At 35.2% G+C, this 19,802-nt stretch overlaps 2 protein-coding genes across 2 annotated transcripts; one reads left to right on the top strand and one right to left on the bottom strand.

Moving 5' to 3' along the window:
- Window positions 1–6,379: 6,379 nt before the first annotated feature.
- Window positions 6,380–8,804, top strand: LOC147284090 (small ribosomal subunit protein eS6). The gene is made up of 6 exons (XM_086242842.1): window positions 6,380–6,494; window positions 6,605–6,669; window positions 7,391–7,448; window positions 7,552–7,660; window positions 7,834–8,106; window positions 8,271–8,804. Exons 1-6 carry the CDS (start codon window positions 6,489–6,491, stop codon window positions 8,489–8,491), a joined length of 732 nt encoding a protein of 243 aa, XP_086098968.1. The 5' UTR covers window positions 6,380–6,488; the 3' UTR covers window positions 8,492–8,804.
- Window positions 8,805–9,151: 347 nt separating this feature from the next.
- Window positions 9,152–10,974, bottom strand: LOC147284089 (peroxidase 17-like). The gene is made up of 3 exons (XM_086242841.1): window positions 10,745–10,974; window positions 10,434–10,625; window positions 9,152–9,798 (listed from the first exon to the last, which is right to left on the bottom strand). The coding sequence occupies exons 1-3, from the start codon at window positions 10,937–10,939 to the stop codon at window positions 9,205–9,207; spliced, it is 981 nt and encodes a 326-aa protein (XP_086098967.1). The 5' UTR covers window positions 10,940–10,974; the 3' UTR covers window positions 9,152–9,204.
- Between the last annotated feature and the right edge of the window lie 8,828 nt (window positions 10,975–19,802).

Raw genomic sequence — 19,802 nt, 5'->3', positions numbered from 1 at the left:
CGCCCGACAGCTCTGCCCAGCTCGCACGACCACACCGCAGTGCCAGCCAAGAGGATGAGCTTCGCAGGCCGTTCGGCAGTCATCCGCCGAAACTGGCGGGTTCGTTCAGCAGCCATCCTTCAAGACCGGCGGGTTCGTTTGGCAGCCATCTGTCGAAGCCGTTAGTTTCGTTCGATGGCTGTCTACCGAACCAACTACAGTGACATAGAAAGGGAGGGAAAAGAAAAGGGAGAAAGAAGAGAGGGAAGGAGAGAGAGAGAGAGAGAGAGAGAGAGAGAACAAAAAAAAAAGATGGTGGTGCAGCAAAGAGGGAAGAAGACAGAGAAATAGAGAGAGGAGAAAGGGAGGAGGGGCTGCCGGGCTGGTTGTGGTGGCTGTTTTGGGGGTGCTGTGGTGGTGGTGCATGCAGAGAGAGAGAGAGATGGTGGTTAGTGGTGGCTCGGGTGGTGCTGCGCGCGGTGGTGGTGCAAGGAAGGTGGTGATCGGGCGAATGTCTTGGAAAGAAAAAAAAAACAGGGGAAGGGATCTGAACGAGAAAAGAAAAAAAAAAGGGGGGGAAACAGGGAGGGGAGGGGCTGTATAGTCTTTTTTTTTTTTTAATAGGGATGTGCAAAAAAAAAGAAAAGGTGTGCAAATAGCAGCACTCATTTAACAGTTAATGGTAATGTTTCCACGGAAACTTGGGGAAGCAAGAGAATGATGAATTTAATAGGGAAAGATTCAAAATTGTGGTGAAAAGTGGTTTTGAATATTGAGTGTGAGCCCTTGGAATTTCTTGTTTGGAGTTGTGTGAATTTTGTGAAGTTGTGGACTATTGGTAAATGAATAAATTGTTTGAGATTTTTAGAAGTTAATTTGAGGTCATGTACAATTATTTTTCATTATTGAAATTATTTGCAGGCTTTAAAACTTATTTGAGGAATTCTAGAAGTCAAATTGTGGAATTGAGGTTGTAAAAAACATTAATATTCGAGAGGATTGAGTCCGTACAATTTTTCAGAAAAGTTTTAAGGATTATAAGGGTTTAAGGTTCAGATTTAGTGTTTAGGGAGTCTTAAAATAAACACTAAAGTTTAAGCCTTAAACCATAATCTATACAGTGAAAAACCAAAAATAGTCAAGCAGTTCACAATTGAGTTAGTAAATAAATTGGCCAATCAATCAGTCAGGCCACTAATCAGTTTGATGGAACGACAATTTGGCTCAACTTTTGTCACGCCTTGGACTCGGGTAAATTTTTTTTGATATTTTTCGGAGTCCAGGATGTGATTAATTAAATAAATAAAGTAAACTGCTAAATTATTTTTGGAACCAAAATCACTTTCTTGTATAAATCTCGGAATATCACTACATGAACATGAAAATTCATCATATCTATTTCAGTTCACTAACCTTTATCATACCCATCAAAAGTCTAGTTTTTCATCTGTATAAAAAAAATATAAAAAAAGACGTGCGCTTCGACACGGGTGCTAACACCCCCATCTTCCTTGGTTACTTTGGTGCCTCACTAGCTCCTTTGGTGGTTGTAGTTTCTGCTTGATGTCGTTGTAATGAAATGTTGGAGCTTTTGTGAGCTTCTTTGCTCCTTCCCACCCCATGGTGGCCTTTTCTTCCGATTTTGGGCAGCGTGGTTCTCCCAAACCACCACTTAGGCCTAGGGTTAGAACTATTATTTTGTTGGCCTTATTTGATTGGACTTTTGTTTAATTTCTGTTATGAGCCTTTGTGCTCTTACTTTGTATTTTATATGCCTTTTGGGCTAATATAATGCATTGTTGCTTTGACAAAAAAACAAAAAAAACAAAAAGAAAACTCAGTAGAGTAGTCTTCATCAAGGACAACTTGATAACTTAAAAAGGCCATGCACAATCATTTAACATTTAATTACAAGCTAGTTTGTCACAATAATGATAAATTAATAATTATGTATGAATGTCACACCAAGTTCACTTATATATATATATATATAAGAGTGTTCTAAAGTTAACCAGTTAATAAGTTAATACGAAGCTAACCATACTTTTGGGCTCATCACATAACTAATCTCATAATCCGAATCATCAATTATTTAGGCTCTACTTCAAAGATATCATTGCAAAAAATTAACTAAATCGAAAATCATGTAGTCATTTAATTGAGATCAAATAAATAGACGATCAGTATTTTCGATAAAAGCATAGAAATAGTTGTTATTATAATCAAATAGTTAAATAACTTCAGATTTTGAAGATTTTTTATATGAATGATTTTTAAAGTAGGGCCTAAAAATAAACTGTTCGGATTTTGAGATTACATTGTGCAATGAGTCCAATAGGGTGGTTAGTTTTATATTAACTTACTTTAGTTTTAGTTTTAGAGTATTTTTGTATATATATATATATATATATATATATCTGAACAAGCAGACCCTGCATGTCCTATACAATGCGTTTACCATTGTTGCTCCAAATGTCCAAATATATGGACTAACACCTGTACACCATAAACCCATATTCCCATTTTGTTAGTCATCTTGTCTATCTCCCTGTCGTCAATTTCGAATTACGCGAAAATAGCCAATGTGCACATGGACTTGAGACTTGGTACCTATCGAGAGCACATACTCAACAACACAAAAGATTATTCACACCTAGTGATTTAATCACAACAGCACTCCAAGCTCCAGAAATCTTAAACAATTTCGAGCTTCCTTTCTCGTCATCTAGCAACTGCATGTAGTTTCTCTCTCCATATGCTCTGTTTAAGGCATTTCACCACAGTCTTAGGATTTGGGTATATGAAGCAAGTGGGAGGAATTAACTGCCTATAGCCAATCCCATGACCTGTGAGGCTCTAGGACGAACAAGAAAGCTCAGTTCCAGTTGCTAGTACGTGGTTCATGCATGGTTCGAAGGCTAGTAACCAACAAAGTGGTGAACCGATTTGGGGTCCTTTTCACTAGGTAAGTCCTAAACCTGAATTTAGATTAATGAATAAAAGTTTATTTATCTAAGTACATTGGTATCAAAGCCATCATGCCTTGCTAATTTGCCATTATGCTTGCATGTGTGCTGAAATCTTCCTTGTTTTCCTTCAAAATATCCATTAAAGACCCACCAAGAAAATTCGTTTTTCTGGTGGTAGTTTTTTATGCAAACTTTTTATATGGATATGTTCCTCGATCTCTTTGTGCTAGGAATGAATCTCCCTATAAAATAGGGTGCAAAGTTGTTAAGTAAACAAAAACCCCATATTTGGAAAATGCATGTGTCTTTTTAATTATAAACTTTCAAGCTCTTTTTGATGCATAGATAATGGTTATTTATATATGTTATTTCTTGAACAAACCATAATCTACATAACATAAGTTTTCCGAGTGTATATTATGCAAGAATTTTAGATGTATAACGAGTGAGATGTGGTCTTGTAAAGTTGTATGTATAGAAATATAAGGGAATTCTAGAAACTTTAGATGTATAATGAGGGAATCTAGAAATTTTCTGGAGGATGAAGACCTTGCAGGCCCTCTCCCATTCTCGGCTAAAAGCGTGCGAGCGTGTGTAGATGTTATGAAGAAATACTAAACGCGACTACACTCGTCGCTCATGGTGGTTTGCGTAAGACTAATGGGTCTTAGGCGCAAAGACAAGGGAAATACATCCTAATAAGGTTACCATGGAGACCAAGCGCAAGCTTGGTGAGAAGAATGACTTATTCTAAGTCAAATGCTAGAATTACGAAACTCAAAGTAAAGTTGAAACAAATTGTACTTTTCAGTGGTTATTGGTATAAATAAGTCTTTGGTAATTTACTTGGTCAAAAAAAAAAAAAGTCTTTGGTAATTTACATTGTCTATTAGGAAACACTTTTGTTGGAAGCATTTTCTGCTTAGAAACACTTACAAATTTTTATATAAATTATAAGTATTTCATGCAAAAATACTTGAAAGTGCTTTATGAATATGCACTTGATAAATACTTCTAAAAAAACTACTTAAAAGTGCTTTTATAACTTATAATCACTTTTATTTATTTATGTCAATCACTACTAAAAATACTTTTACTAATTTAAAATCGCTTTTAATAGTTCTAAAAACAATGTCAAACAGATATCCTATTAAACAATTGAAATTTTGTAAGTAAAGCATCCAAGTTATTAATCAAGAAAATTTTAGAGGACTGCTATTTGTACACTTTTTATATTTTTTTTGCACACCCCTTTTAAAAAAAAAAAAAAACTCAAGTGAAAAATCCACCTAATCCCTCACTTCTTTGTTAGTCTTTCTCCTTCTCTCACCCAACACACTTTATCCCTGTACATACCCTTCCTCCTCTCTTCTTTTTCTTCTTCTTCTTCTCCCCACCCGCACCTTTTCCCTTCTTTTTATTTTTCTTCTTCTTCCCCCCACACCAAGCCCCTCTCTCTTTCCTTCTCTTCTCCCTCCATTTCTTTCTCTGGCTTTTCAACCCAGCCACCCTGCGCGTACACACTCCTCTCTCTCTCTCTCTCTCTCTCTCTCTCTCCTTCTCTCTCTTTGCGACCACATACTCCAGCGACCACCCCGGCAACAGGAACCCAGCCACACCGAACATCCAAAAAAAAAAAAATACAGGTTGTTCGGCGGACCAGCGCTGAAACCAGTGGTTTCGTTTGTGTAGATAGCCGCCGAATAGAATAGGATTGTTCAGTGGGTACCTATCAAATGAAACCATCGGTTTCGACACTAGTCCGCCGAACTTCTTGCAAATTTTTTTTTTTTGTTTTCTTCTCCGGCGAGCTGGGTAGGTTGGGTGGTTGGGGTGGTCTTGGTGGCCCTGCATTCATGTGTGCAAGTTGGGTGGGAGGAGGAGCGAGGGAGGAGGTGGGCTGTGTATGGAAAGAGAGAGAGAGAGACAGAAAGAGAGAGAAGAGAAAGGGAATGAGAGAAAGGAAAGGAGAGAGAGAGAGAGAAGGGAAGGGAAGGGTTGAGACGCCGGCGACCTTGCTAGCGATGGGGGTGTCTGAGGGAGGTGTCGGGGTGAGGTGTGTGTTATTTGGGTTTTGGGCTAAAGCACTAAACTGAAAACTTTGGGAGGGGTGTGTATAAGTTGGGATATTTTGGTAATTGATAAGAGTGTGTATATGAGAAATTTTAATTGTGGTAGGAGTGTGGGGGTGTGAAGTGAGAAAAAGTGAGGAAAGAGTGTAGAAAGAAAAAAAAAAAAAAAAGCTGCTATTTGCACACTATTTCTTTTCTTTTTGCACACATTTTTCTCTTACACACCTTCTATCATTTTTTAAAATGTAAAATTTCTCCTTAACATACCCCTCTCATTACCAAAATACCCTCAATCTCATTAATCTTACCAAATTTCTCTTACACACCCCCACTCAATCTATTCAAACAATACACACCCACTCAACCCTTTCAGACAATACACACCCCCACCCCCAACCTCACGCCCACCCAATCCTAGCCAAGAACACATAGCCATAGCCATTGTTGTCAACACCATAGTTTTGCCTTAAGTTAAATTATTTTAATTCATATGCAAATCTAGGTTTTTTTATCAAATTTAAATTCGTTAATTCATCTCAAAACATATTTTTTTCTATTTGAGATAATTTGGAGTACGGGTTTTCTGGATTTCAAGATTGAAATTTCGGGTTTGAGTTATAGGGTTTCGCAGGTTGTTCGACACTGGTCTACCGAATATTTCAGTTTCATTCGGTAGTAAGCTACCGAACATTTTGATTTCGTTCGGTACTAAGTTGTCGAACTTTTCAGTTTCGTTCAGTAGCTTACTACCGAACGAAACTGAAATGTTCGACAGCTTACTACCGCACGAAACCAAAATGTTCAGCAGACCAGTGCCGAACGACCTGCAAATCCGAAAATTTTAGGTTAGGGCATGTCTCCAACTTCCAATGGCTATGGTGGAGAGATGATGCATGAGTGGCGATGAAGGCGGGTTGATGGCGGGAAGTGGGTGTCGGCAATTTTGGGATGGAGGTGGGGTCATTGGTGGGGTGTGTTTTGGTTGTGGTTGGAGATTAGGTTGAGGGTGAGGTGTGTAGTTATGGTTTAGGAATGTTGGGTTTGGGGTGTGCAAGGAGAGTTTTTTTTTTTTTTTTTTTTCAAATGATGTGGGTTATCCTTTAAGATAATTTCTCTTTGTGTCATTTAACTAATTTCACAAAATAAGTTTGTGGGGTGTGCAAATAGCAACACTAAAAAAATGGGTGTGCAAATAGTTACCCTCAAATTTTATAAACAACTACATACGGTGGACAAACCCAGCCCAATACTCCCCCGCCCATCTGTTCCGTCAATCAAATAAGCCAATGGCGTGGACTGTTTAAAACCCATTAACACATTTAAATTGTCTTTCACAGGAACACCCAAGAACCCTAACTCTTACATATATAAATAGTTCTCAGGTTAAGCCGGGAAAAGCCCTAGCCTTTTGAGTCGTAGAGAGCAAGCGGAGCATTTCTCTCATCTCGGCCACGGCAGCAGAGCAACCATGAAGGTTTGGATGTTTTCACGTTCTCACGTTCTATCAAAAAACGCTAACCCTAAATCTTGCGCATTTCAGTGAATTCACTGATCGGGTTTTCTGTTTGTTTTATTTGGTTTCAGTTTAACATTGCGAATCCCACCACTGGATGCCAGAAGAAGCTCGAGATCGACGATGACGCCAAACTGTACGGAAACCCTTTATCTAATTCTCCCCATTTGGCTTATGAGCATTTGTTTTGCAATAGAGTAGTTGATCGAATTGGATTGGTTTTATGAACATGAGGTCTGTGCTTTTTTTTTTTTTTTTTTCTGAGAAATAGGAAGAGAAACGAGTTGGGGTTATGAGTTTGAGTTGTGAGTTTGCCCGTTATAGCAATCAAATTATCCTAAGTGGATTGAAATGATTTTTTTTCATTGTTTTCTTTTTGTTTTCTTTGTATGAACAATGCTGAATTGATGTATTGTTTTACGGATTTTTCTATGTTAATGGAAATCTGAGTTTCATTAGTATAATTCTATATAGCATTACTACTCTGTCGCAAAACCTGGGCAAAATGGGTATTTTGTCTTTGTATATTGACTGGATTTTACATTTTTATGTACTTTGATGATGTCAAATCCCAACACATGGATTATATAGATGAAGTTGGTTCCACTTTTTTGCCTAGTTGCTGTAATGCATTTTCCAGTGATACAGGCACATAATGTATGTAGTTATTTATCTTTGCATGTATTCATTTATGTTTTTAAAATTGATTGCCAATTTTCATTGAAGAATTTTCTCTGGATGTCACCTGTACTCGTCTTAGTAGGCTAACAACAGATTTTTCTTTTTTGAACAATTTTTGTATAATGTAGCTTAGATTATGACTACTAATTTCTTTTGATAAAAATATTATCATTCAGCCGAGCATTTTGGGACAAGAGGATCTCTCAAGAAGTCAATGGTGATGCACTTGGCGAGGTATGGTACCTTTCTCAGTTTTTTCTTTACCTTTTCCAAGATTTTTTTAATTTTATTCATCTTACACTAAAATACTTTGTATGTTTTTTTTTTTCTTTTTCAGGAGTTCAGGGGCTATGTATTTAAAATTATGGGAGGCTGTGACAAGCAAGGTTTTCCTATGAAGCAAGGAGTGTTAACCCCAGGCCGTGTTCGCCTTTTGCTCCATAGAGGTATGTTATAATCTACCATTTTGTGTGTGTATAGGCGCGCACATGAAAGGGAGGGGAGGCCGAGGCAATTGATTGTGGGATTCTCTTGTTTCCAGTATAGTTCCTATTACTTGGACTTCTCTTGGTTTCAACTTTTGGGTGATGAAACTGATTGATGCTTATTATCTGTTCAGGAACCCCGTGCTTCCGTGGATATGGAAGGAGAAATGGGGAGCGAAGGAGGAAGTCTGTTCGTGGATGCATTGTTAGTCCAGACCTCTCTGTGTTGAACTTGGTTATTGTTAAGAAAGGCGATAATGACCTCCCTGGATTGACTGATGTTGAAAAGCCAAGAATGAGAGGTCCAAAGAGGGCCTCAAAGATCAGGAAGCTATTTAACCTCACCAAGGAAGACGATGTTAGGAAGTATGTCAACACATACCGCAGAACATTCACATCCAAAACTGGTGGGTTTTTTATCACTCTGTTTATGTTTTCACTCAATAGAAAAATGAAAAAAATTCTGAAAGTTAGTCAATAGGTAGAGAGAGTTTGCAATTTAAATTTTATTAGTTGGTTTTGAGCCACTGTTTTTAAAATTATAAAATACTGTCAATTTTCTGGTTGGCAGGCAAGAAGTGCAGCAAAGCTCCTAAAATTCAGAGACTGGTTACTCCTTTGACTTTACAGAGGAAGCGAGCTAGGATTGCTGAGAAGAAGAAGAGAGTTGTAAAGGCAAAGTCTGAGGCAGCAGAGTATCAAAAGCTCCTCGCTTCCCGATTGAAGGAGCAGCGTGAGCGCCGTAGTGAGAGCTTAGCCAAGAGGAGGTCAAGACTCTCTGGTGCCTCTTAGCCTTGGGTCTCTGATGTGCAATTTTGATGGTGAGCTGGTCGGCATCATAGATAGGATAAGGTTTTTTTTATGGTTTATTTGAGCCTTCAGGAGTTTATTATGGATGTCAAACATGGTACTGGTTATCATTTCAAATTTTGTTTGCATTTATAATTTTGCGGATGATTTGGATACATTATTAATGTTTGAGGGTGGATTGGTGGTAAATTGGTAATACAGTTCTTTTGTCTTTGATCTCGCTGGGTTGATCCCAGAAACTGAGCTACTTGTAATGGGTGTAAAAAACCGTCAGCAAAATAAATTCTTTACTTTATATTGTTGTTAAACTCTAAAGCTTTTATTTTTTTAATAAACAAATATAAATTAAATTTGCAACAAGAATAAGAAAAACAAAGCAAATTTTAGTTGCCATCTTGACATTTGATTAACAACAAACTAAATTTTTTTAATCTGATCTGTTGGAGCTAATCTCTTGGAGATGGTCTTCAACTTATTTGTTATCTCATCACAGTGTCGACCTCTCTAATTAATGATGAGAAAGCGCATAATGATCATTAGTAATTCCCTAATCCCTATTATGCGAATTAGCGACTCAGTTATGGTATTGAGTAAAACAAAGTGCAAATAAAGGGTTTCACATATTCCAACTAATAACATCCACATTATTTAATCAATTACATTGAGAAAAAAACAAGCTGAGGATTTATCCCTCTTCAAGACTCCCTGAATGTGTGGATAGGATGACTATTGACCACTCTACAATTCCTTCTCACCTCCCCAGGTTGCTTGACTTGCAAGTCACCCATCTTTATCATGCCCTCAATAAAAGCGTTGAAGAACTCTCCTTGGTAAATGCTAAACTGCTCCACAAACTCCCTAGTCTGTGGGAATGTGAAAAGTGTTTGATCCGAATTCAGAAACCCTCTCCCTGAAACCAAGTCCTTGAAGTACTGGTTATCAAACACCACAGTTGTAGCATCAAGTTCTACGGTGACGTTTTGGTCCACATCTAATGGGCAAAGCTTGTCTAGCTTTTCTCTGAACTTTGGTTCAATAGTAGGGTCTGGCCGGCCAGTGCCGGACTGATTGTAGAGCCGAAACATGATGGAAAAACATCGAGCTTTGCCAATGGAGTGCGATCCAGAAAGGGCAACGAGGTCTTTGACAGAAAGATTGAGTTTGGAAAAGAGGTCAATGAGGGAGCTTGCATTGGCTCTTGGACTTGGCATAATGTTGTCTGAGGCTTCTTGGCTAGCTGTTAAGCTATCCAATCTTCCTAACTTCACTTCCCAATCAGGTCCTCCAGTCTGATTAACCCAAAATTATGTCAATATAGACAAACCACAAAAGAAAAGAATTAAACTATTTCACAATTTCATGTGTACAGATCTTTTCTTTAGCATTATGAAGAATCAACATTGCAGATACAATTTTTATAAATTTTTAAATACATTAAGTTGTGTACCGAAAAGGAAAACATCTGTTATAACCCATTAACATCTTTTAAAAATTGACGTAAACCAAAAAAAAAATCTTTTGGCAATTTACTCTTCTGATCCTTTAATTAGAGATGAAATACTATCAATTATCACAAGCATCATTCATGGCACATATGCTAATTTGATTGGTTGTTCATTTCTTTTTAACCTCTATAGTTTTCGATATGATAAAAATCATTCAGGCACTATTATAAAGGGTAGCTATATTCTACTGGAAATCCTATTTTGATGAATTGGGGTCAACACACTGCCTTGATTAATTGAGTGTAAGCTCTTAAAGATGGGTCAATCTTGGTCAATCCTATTTTAACATAGGGTATTTGGTTGAAGATTTTCAATCTTGGTCGTCTTCAAATTTTCAAGTTACAAATTAAAAGGGTTAGATTTAACACTTTTACTACTCTGTTTTGGGTGGTGATATAGATGATAAGAGAGTTTAATACCAGTGCAACAGCATCTCTAGAAGCCATGATTATGATATCTGCACAAGAAACAACTCCAGGGCAGACCTTCTCCAAGGCTTCCTTGACCTCATCAACAACTTCATAAGATCTCAGTGAATTTATGTTTGCAAGGGCCAGTTTCTCTCCAAGCATGGTGGGTATGTCATCAAGTAACAATGAAGCATCACAACCCTATTGGACAAATAAGTAAATTCATTAACAAAGAGGCTTCTAACCAAGTAAAAAGTTTTCCAAGAAAGAAATTAAAGTGGGACAAATAGAATTTTTCTTTGTATTTATAGTTTACTTACATTAACAAAGCAGTCATGGAATTGGAGGCGCATAACTGAGGCAAGACTCCGGGGGTCTCTTATCAAAGCCTTCTTCATGACATCTCGGACGATGAATTCAGCTTTCGGGCATGTTTCCGAGTAATAACTGGGCCGGAGTTGTGCTGCGGCCCCGGTTATTATGTGGAGGAGGAAGAGTGAAAAGAGAGGAGACATTGAATTTTTGAGGCAGTAGTCACTAGTAAGCAAGTGCATGCGTTATCAAATTGGTTCAACTTGGAGTTATGTATGGGGCATTTTATACTTGTAAGTGCCTAATGTGCATGTATCAAAAGATTCAGAACAATAGATGTGAAATGGAAAGTTAATGAATTCAAAACGGTTGGATTTACAATATAATTAGAGGTTGACTTTGAATATTATTAATTTGTCTCATTTTCAAAGATAAGGTGGAAATCCTTCTAGGCTTACAAATTGAAATAAATTTGATAAGTCTTAATGCCTGCATTGCATGAAGAAAGTGCTGGCCACCTCACTTCTATGTTAAATCTTGTAATGCAATGGCCCATATTTGTCTTTGTCTAGCTTTACTTTTATCTCTCGTTTATTTGTTTGATAAATCTATACTATAACAAACAAAACGCTCAATGTCAACTAATATGCATGGAATGGCAAATTTACCTTAGAGGACTAGGTGAGTCAAATGCTATGAAAAGAATGAATTCGAGTTGAGCTAGATAAGGGTTGGCCTAAAAGGCAAGGCCCAAGGCGAAGGCTCCTTTGGAAAGGCCTCATTTTTTTTTTTTGGCCTGAATTTTGGAAAGACTTCAATTTAATAAAACCCTTTTTATGCTCTTGAAGTTATCCCAAGTGGTGAGGGTGGGTGGAATAAAGGTTAGGATTAAGCTAGGTATAGGGTTCGATTTCCTCCAATGTAACAAAAAAAATAAAAATTTTATGCTATGTTTACAAAAATAAATAAAATTCTTATTTCACATTAATTCCAAACTATATGTTTTGTTTAAGGGCAAACGAAAAAAAGTAAATGCTCATTAATTCAAAGCATATTTTCAAACCTTGATTTTCTTTTTTGGGGGGATAAACCTTGATTTCAATTAAAAGGTAGATGGATTAATCTTTGTTTTTGTTAATGTTTAAGAAAGTTTATCTAAGTAACACTCTATTTCACTTTAAAAAGTTGAATAAATATTTACGTATTCCTCAAAAAAAAAAAAAAAAAAAAAAAAAAAAAGAATAGATATTTACGTAAATTTCTTGCATGAATATAAAGGGTGGGGCCATTTTGAGAATTTGCCTAATTATTAAACGTGTTAAAAGGGATTTTATGAATGCATTTTGAAAAACTATGTAATTCTGCTTCCTTGATGAGTCCTTATTATAATTAGAGACTTCCATTAAATAGCTATTTCTTTCAAGAAAGTCAATTTCAACATGATTTTAGAGAAGCAACTTTATAGCAGATGCCTTAACTTCACTTGGTCATTCTTTATCTTTGCATATGGAATAATTCGCTTCCTCTATCATGTCAGTTGTTTCTGCTTTTTATTCTGATGGTTTTGAATTTGGTTGTAGTTTTCTTTTTAACAATAAAAAGAATTTATACACATTTTTCTTTTAGAAACTCCACTAGACTTATATAGAGCCACCTATCCTCAGGCCTCAGCTCCAATTGCAAGTATTTAAAAGGAAAATATTCTTTCACGACCAAACTTTATCCTTTTGAATTGGGCGATGAGGGGTTCAAAGCTGAAAATTTAAAATAAGGTCGGTTTGAGAATAGCCCATTAATTAATAACCAACCAAGCATATTACTATTTCAGTTTAGCCTTTAAGCCTTTTAGCTAGTTATAATACGTTCTTCTATACTTTTGACCCTTGAATCCTTTTTTTTTAACTGAAAGAGGCCAGAGAACAATAACAATATTCCCTCTTTTTTTTTTTTCTCTTTTTTTTTTTTTTTTTTTTTTGTAAATGTTCCTCTATTATTTTGCATTTGCCCCTAATCATGTTCAATGGTACGGTAAATCACGTACCAATATTTAAGCCAGTTAGTCGGGAAAATGTTCATTAATTTCATTATTTGTCTGTCAATTGATGTGGTGGACATTTGAATGAATCCATGTTGTGCAAGTGTCCTAGTTGCAGGACCAGAGTAGCAGATAAATAGAGGTCGATCCCCCTGCAGATCAATAGGCTCGTGACAAAAGTCCCACACTCCCTCTATTATACACAAGACGTACTACAAGTTTCAAAGGTCAGGATTTGCATGTGTAACCTTTGATATGGATAGATGCATGCATGGGTACAATTCAAGCAGTTCTGAATGTGCAAACTACAAACTTTCTTCAACTTGATAGTGAACACTCATAAATTCATTTATGATACGGCTACATATATAGATATCACTTATTCCATATATGAAATAAGTCATAATGAAATATCACTTTAAAGACTCACTCCGTATTGTAATTTGATGATCGAACTCATCTATTTTTTCAGTCTCTATTCAAGAATTAACCACATATGTAAGAAGTTAGATAAATCAAAAAAGAATTAACCACATATGTAAAAAGTTAGATAAATCAGAAAAGAATTAACCACATATATAAAAAGTTAGATAAATAAAAAAAATTTAAGGCATCATGTAATCAAATAAATAGACAAATACAGTGGTTTCGATAAAAACCAGAAATGATGACTTAAATGATTTCCAAATTGTTTAAATTTTTGTAACAATTATCCTTGAATTGATACTTAGAAAATAAACAGTTACAATCATCAAACTACAAAGCATAATGGGCCCTACTAGTGATACCTGATTGTGACTAAAATGAGACCTATCTCATTTGAAGGGTCATGTCACCTAAAGAACACCTTTTATTTATTATGTAATTTCTACAAAAGTTTTGTTTGCAAACACAGTTTATCTTAGAGAACCACTTGACCTAAAAAACTAATTAACTCTCGCTACTATGAATTGTAGATCAAATACAATTGTCTCACATCAAAAAGTAACTATTCATAATTAGGTAGATTAACTGGAGACTCTACCTAAATTGCACGAGACTTTTGAGATAAATTCTCACACATATTGCCCTTCCAAATAGTTAAGTTGAGAACAAAATGGGTGCAACCTAATTCATTGTGACAACATGAAGAGGCAAAGATATGTGACAATATATATAAGAGCAGCTTAATTCATTGTGCTAGCTAATATGATAAATGATAAGTACTAGAATATATGATGGGAGATTTTGAATATCTTGTTAGAGCTAGTGAAATCTAAACTGTCAATAAATGAGTTAATTACCAATTAATACCTATCAACTACTTGAAAATATTTAAGTACGTCATTTGATTAGTCATATTTTGTTAAATATAAATGTTATACACTTTTACTGATTTAAACTAAAACTAAAACTAAAATTAAAAAGTTATATGGTACATATCAAAATGAGAAAAGTTATACTGAATTGGGTTGAAATTAAGGAATTTCTTAATCTTTGAACAAATGGGGCACACATACTATAACAACTAAGTGGTGCAACTCAAACTGATATGCACGTACGTAGATCCCCACTTAAAGTCTCTGATATTTGACTTATCCAATAAAAAACATGGTAATTAAGTATCGCACAACACTAATAGTGGGACTGTGGGAGTGGGACGTACACATTCAAATACTTTCGGTTTACTTACTTTTGACCTGTAGTGCACTTTCTTCTATTTAGAAGAATAGGGTGGTGTTCAACTCCCACAGCATATATTTAAGCCAAAAGTGGAAGATTAGCCATCAATAATTTTTTTTCCTACATATATAATGGGAGGTGCTATTGGTACTTCCAAAAAGTTATTATGACTCATCTTTCTTTTTTCATTATTTCAATATTATTTTATCAATTTAATTACCAAAATTGCCCCTAATTACTTTGTAACATTATAGAACTTCATTTTTTTTACTTTCTATATTTCCTCTACTCTTATGTTAATTAATCAACTATTTCTTTAATCAATCATTCTCCTCACTAACAATGAGCGTTAAATGATAAATAGTTGATGAACAACTCACTATGGACATGCTTAATCATATAGAGACGATAGCAAATTCTAGGAGATTGTGTTGTCTTTTACACCATCCAAATATAACTGTGTTAGCTTGCTCATGCCTTCAACGAGTACAAGTTTGAATTGAATATTTGGGTCTGAATATGGAAATATAATTAATGTTTATAATTCTCATTATCAATGCTTCACGGTAATGATGGGCGGTCTCTGTCTTGTACTTGCCAATACAAGGGGTAGTGAATTGCATTGTGAATAGTTGAACTATTGTTTACTTTTGAATTTTCAATAATATTAGTAAGAGAGAATCATATATTGTGTGGATTGATTGATTAAGTGGATAGAAGAAGAAAAGGAAACAAAAAGAAAGAAAATGATTTTGCACGAGAAACAAACTAACAGATGAAGTAACTAAGGGTAATTTTGACAATTGAATTGTTAAATGATTTTTAGAGAATTAAAAAAGAAAGGGGAGTGCAAATAGTACCTCCCATTATTATTTGTTATCTTACTATGGATGGACATAAAGAGACTGATCTTATCCAATTTTAAATAATATTATGATCATAATATTTTAATTGAATGAGATTAGATATGCAAGATTTCCTAATCATTAATTAACCATATCAATTCTATACTATACCCATTCCATGACTTTTTTATTAGTTTAGAAAAGAGGTGCATAATCTCCTATGAAACTATTCTTCTTGAAAACTCTGTTCTACAGCGAGTTTATAAGCTTATTCTTCTCGGAACTTAATTTGAGTGTTGTGGCAAAAGTGTAGACTATAGTAGGATGGGAGATGCACAATTTCTTGTTGAACTTTCTTTTTTGAGAGCTCTTGAAATTCTCTGTCATGTGCCTTTTGTTTTAGGTTTTATAAGGCCTTCCACAGCGAGTCTAAAATTTGATAGCCATACCCATACATGGATATCAACCTCTCCATAGTGAGCCAGATTTTGAGAAATTATTTTATATAAGGGATTAATGTCATTTTGCTCCCCAGACTATTACACATGTATCAGTTTGCTCCCCAGACTTCTAATTTGGAAAATTAAGGACCCTGACTTTTTCAATTTTGCCAATTAAGGTTATTCCGTCAATTTATATATTTTTCATCTAAAATGTCGAGATGATCAAGCAAAATTTAGCAAGAAATAAAAGAGGAAAAATGATGCATGAGGAAAAAATGATAAGATCTAATTGGAAGGGACCATTTTGCCCTCAAAGATTTGGATAAAAAATGTGTAAATTGACAAAAGAACCTCAATTGGCAAAATTGAAAAAGTCAGAGTCCTTAATTTTCCAAATTAGAAGTCTGGGGAGCAAACTGATACAAGTGTAATAGTTGGGGGAGCAAAATGGTATTAATCCCTTTATATAATTATCAATACATTGTCACGTGGTACAACTAACTTATATATTATAATATGGGTGAATATTATTAATACCATATCCTATAAATATAAACACGTCGTCCAACAATACCCTTACACGTAGATTGATTACACCACGTGATGGTATATCAATTATGCGTGGTATATCAATTATACTCAATACTTTTTCTCAAATTTGAAGAGCCATACTCATACGAAAGAAATACCTAAACTCATACATGGGTTTGGGTGATAGGAAAACTCATACATGGGTTCGGGTGAGAGCCAAACCCATATATGTGAGACTGGCCCATGTGATGTTCTGCTACTTGGAAAATTATTGGGTATAACCGATATACCGTTACTAGCTATAACTAATCAAACGTGTAAGGATATTATTAAATGATGTGTTTATATTTGTAGATTATAATATTAATAACATCCACACATATTATAACACATAAACTGGTTATACCACGTGACAATATATTTGTTATACATAATAGTTTCTCTACTGCTTGGTGTAGTGACCGACAAGAGTACAAATAATGGGCCCCGCGTGTCAAACATGAGAGAGGTGAGAGAGAGTGTGCCCACGTGAATTGAAACCGATGGCCCAAATCTTGTTACGGTTGGAAATCAACGGTGGAGATATGTGGCCAGTTGAGTTTCAAATTTTTTTGTCTTTTGCGATCTCAACTGTTGGGATCGAATAGCCATTGCATTTATATTTAAATCAACGGCGATAAATTGATTTAATTAGGAAAAAAAATGCTTAAAAAATCTCAAAAAAATCTAAAATCTAGAAAAAAATTCCCAAAATTTTCAAAGCCTTCTCCAACGGTTGGTTAATGAAATTTGATAAATATATATACCTCATTCTAATCTTACTTTTCACACATTCATCTATTTTCTACGGAAAATTTGGTAGAAATCGTTTGTTTTCATTGATGGGTGAAAAGAGAGGTGCGAAGTGGTCGAACGTTGAAGACTAGGCTCTATGCATGGCTTGGCTACAACGCACAAAAGATGCAATATTGGGTGTCAGGCAAAGAGAGACTGTATTTTGGTAAAAATTATTTGATTAATATATTGAAAACCATAATGATTCAAGCTCCTCTAGTAATCGAACAGTTGGGAGTCTCCAAGCTCGTTAGAATAATAACTCATGCTTGCACGAAATATTATGCAAATGGAGGCAACGCTTTTGCTTTTAAACATGTCTGGCAATTATTACAACAAAATGTTAGGTGGGGTGCCTAAATGGTGATTTGTCCGATTGACAAAAATATTGTTGTTGTTCTTAGATCAATGTTGTTTGAGAAATTTTATTTAATAACCCTATAACCTGTAAACTTTTTTGACCTGCTCTCCTCAAAACTAATATTTATAATCCTTTTTAATTTGAAATACTCATAATACCCTCCATATAAACCTTTTTTTTTTCTTCCCCTGCCAACCACTGCTCCCTCGCCGCCCCAGCCGTGGGCGCCTTCATCCTCCCATCGCTGCAGCAAACCTAGCAGATGTAGCAGTAAACCCATCAAAATTCAATAAAAAAACCCACATCACCCTGAAAAGCCCACAAAATGGTTGATTCTTTGAGAGATCTGACCCATCAAAACCTAGCAATGAAAAAAAAGAAGATGCAAAATTTTCAGATCTTGGTTTTTGGTCGACACATGGTCGAATTTTTTGTCCACATATGATGGTGCTATAGCACTTAGTGGATAGTGCGGTAGACATAACCCTTTTAAATACACAAAATCTAGCAATGGAGAAGAAGAAGATGCAAAATTATATATATATATATATATATTATTCTTTCTCTATCTCTTTCCCCTTCCCTCCCAACCCATTCAGAAAAAACACCTAGATTTGGGTTTTTATAATTTTTTTTGTTTTTCAGATTTGGGTTGGAAGAGAAGGGGAAATAGATAGAGAAATGAGATGATGAGTTGTTAGTCAATGAGGGAGGTCGCTCGATCTCCATGGCTGCTGTAGGAAGAATACAACAACTTGTGGAATTTTTTGTGGACTCTGGCGACATCTTCATATATAAATGGGTATTTTGGTCTGAAAAATGTAAAAGAGTCATTATTCTAAGTTTTGGGGTTGGGGGGTCAAAAAAGTTTATTGTGTATTTAAAAGGGTTATTGAATAAAATTTCTTATGTTGTTTCCTTTATGTTATTATCATTTCATTTTACCTGTTGTTGTATTTCTTGTGCTTTCTAATTTATGAAATTTAATGTTTTAATGCATTTCAAACATTGCAAAAACTAAGCAAGTGAAAATATAATTTGGTGTAAAAAAAAATAGAGAAATTCTAATTAGGGTATTAAAAAAATATTTAAATATATTCAATAAAAAATTAGGATATTAAAAAAATATTTAAATATATTCAATAAAAAATTAGGATATTAAAAAAATATTTGAATATATTCAATATTGGACTAATATTAAAAGTCTCATTGAAATAAATATAATGGTATAATTTTGATAAATAATGAAGTTATAAATTATAAATTAATGATCACTTAATCAAATTTAGGCCAAATTTAATTTGGTACAACCGTCTCAGTTATGGCTCTCAGTACCAATCACTACAAGAAAAACATATTTGGGCGACGAAACTTTGGGCGACGAACCTATATTAGTCGCCCAAAGTAATTTTGGGCGACAAACAATGACATTTGGCGCTCAAAGTTATACAGATTTGGGCGAGGAACACGTTCGTCGCCCAAAGGAACTTTGGGCGACGAAAACCATGTTCCTCGCCTAAAACCACTTATTTCGTCGCCTCAAATCACGCACCAAAAAATAAATTGACCAATGCATTAGGCGACGAATATACATTTTCCTCGCCCAAAGTGCCTTTGGGCGAGGAACATATAAATTCGTCGCCCAAACCTGTTTCGGGAGACAATAAATTGCGTCGCCCAAATGTATTTTGGGCGACGAATATACATATTTCTCGCTCAAAGTACTTAGGGTATATTCGTCGCCCAAAGTACTTAGGGCGACGAATATAATTTTCCTCGCCCAAAGGGTCATTCCCTTTTTTTTTTGGGTACAATTATATGTATGTTATTCATACAATGCGATCGTGTTTCCAACGATCCGAACCGTTCAATTTTTAATTCCTCATTAAAAGATCAGTGTTGCAAAAAATTAGGATTATTGGAGATATAAAAGTTATGTAACAGTGTTCGAATGTATGAACGATCAAGAATTTGCTAATACTAATCGATGAAGTAGATGAATTCCGATTTGGGCGATTTTTTGCATGAATGATGTTTGAATATAAACGAATAAAATGAAAGGCTCCGATTGTTGAAATTACATTGTAGTCTTCACAATTGTTGAATCGATAAAGTTTGAACGAAAAAACTATAGAATTATGCTCTTCAAGTGTATTTGTATGTAGAAGATTACTTTTGTATTGTGTTTGTAACGATCCGAACCGATCATTTCTTAGTGCCCCACTGAAAGATCATCCATGCAAAAAATTATCTCAATTGGAGATGTAGAAGTTAGGTTTGGCATTTAGGGTGTATAGACGATCTTGATTCTGATAATAATAATCGAACGGGTAGATGAACTCCAATTGAGCAAAT

Source organism: Dryas octopetala, chromosome 5 (assembly GCF_963921425.1).
Source record: "Dryas octopetala chromosome 5, drDryOcto1.1, whole genome shotgun sequence".
In the NCBI taxonomy this organism is placed as follows: Eukaryota; Viridiplantae; Streptophyta; class Magnoliopsida; order Rosales; family Rosaceae; genus Dryas; species Dryas octopetala.
The sequence above is the reverse complement of the archived record's forward strand: the minus strand, read 5'-3'. Positions and strand labels throughout refer to the sequence as shown.

Coding starts and splice junctions, on each gene's coding strand:
- LOC147284089 (XM_086242841.1), bottom strand. CDS start 10,939: ATGTCTCCTCTCTTTTCACTCTTCCTCCTCCACATAATAACCGGGGCC. Junction 10,626..10,744: donor TCCATGACTGCTTTGTTAAT/GTAAGTAAACTA, acceptor TTTGTCCAATAG/GGTTGTGATGCTTCATTGTT. Junction 9,799..10,433: donor CTAGAGATGCTGTTGCACTG/GTATTAAACTCT, acceptor TGGGTTAATCAG/ACTGGAGGACCTGATTGGGA.
- LOC147284090 (XM_086242842.1), top strand. Junction 7,661..7,833: donor TCGCCTTTTGCTCCATAGAG/GTATGTTATAAT, acceptor TTATCTGTTCAG/GAACCCCGTGCTTCCGTGGA. Junction 8,107..8,270: donor AACATTCACATCCAAAACTG/GTGGGTTTTTTA, acceptor TCTGGTTGGCAG/GCAAGAAGTGCAGCAAAGCT.